This window comes from Quercus suber, unplaced genomic scaffold, assembly GCF_002906115.3.
Source record: "Quercus suber isolate HL8 unplaced genomic scaffold, Cork oak 2.0 scaffold_754, whole genome shotgun sequence".
Lineage (NCBI taxonomy): Eukaryota > Viridiplantae > Streptophyta > Magnoliopsida > Fagales > Fagaceae > Quercus > Quercus suber.
The window spans coordinates 246,027-247,078 of record NW_027070190.1 but is presented as its reverse complement, the minus strand read 5'-3'; the positions used below and the strand labels follow the sequence as shown (position 1 = coordinate 247,078).

The following is a 1,052-nucleotide window of genomic DNA, read 5'->3' as shown; positions in this document are numbered from 1 at the left end:
CACCCAAACCAAACCATCCAAAGAATAGAAACCCAGCAAAGCACCCAACTCATTCACTCCCAAACCAAACCATAATCAAAGAAATTTCGAATACCACCACAAGTTAATAACTTAAAAAACAAAAAGAAATTTCAAAATGCGAAATTCCCAGCAAATGCCAAAACTAAATCTCCAACAAACCCCAAACCCCAAATGCCTAAAATGATCACCGATGATGCTCAGCTCCAAGAGTACGGCGTCACGGCGATTTTGAATCTCTTGCTCTGCGACGAGAACAAGGAGGTCATAGCCTCCTCTGGCGTGATTAAGCCACTAGTTCGAGCTTTGAAACTGGGAACTTCAACGACGAGAGAGAACTTGCCTTGTGCTCTGCTTCGACTCTCTCAAGTAAATGAGAACAAATCCGCAATCGGTCGGTCAGGAGTGATTCCGCTACTGGTGAATCTTCTCGAAAGCGGCGGTATTCGCAGGAAAAAGGACACATCAACGGCTTTGTACTCTTTGTGCTCTGTAAAGGAAAACAAGATCAGAGCCGTTCAAGCTGATGTCGATGCGTAGTTTAAAACAGGATCGAGATGCCCAGGTATTTAGAAATAAACAAGATAGGTTGCTCTGTAAAATCTTTGACTCTCTCAAGTGGTTTGCTCTTTGATTCTGAGGTTGATGTCGTTGCTGGGTTTATTTTTTGATTTAAGAAGAACGTTAAAGAACAAGTTCTTATGTTCTTAGATTTGTAATTTTTTGTTTTTAATTTTTTTAATTTAATTAAAATTAAATTAGATACTAATGTGGCATTTTTTTAATGCCAAAATAGATTTTTTAATTATTATTTTTATATGCCATTAGCCATGTTAGCTATTTCCGTCTGTTAGCTGACGGAAAGAACTAAAATAACAAGCGTTAATTGAATTAGGAACTAAAAGTGGTAAAATAAAAATATAGGAATCAAAATAGAAATGACTCCAAAATGTAGGGACAAAAAGAGTATTGTTTATACATTGATATCTAGATGGAAGTGCCAAGCCTCCTAATGCAGGCTTGTCACCAAGTGT

The 1,052-nt window shown here is 37.5% G+C and overlaps 1 protein-coding gene across 1 annotated transcript; it reads left to right on the top strand.

Moving 5' to 3' along the window:
• The first annotated feature begins 201 nt into the window (after positions 1-201).
• On the top strand, positions 202-558 carry LOC112016179 (U-box domain-containing protein 13). The gene has a single exon (XM_024048694.1). The coding sequence runs from the start codon at positions 202-204 to the stop codon at positions 556-558; it is 357 nt and encodes a 118-aa protein (XP_023904462.1).
• Positions 559-1,052: the final 494 nt, after the last annotated feature.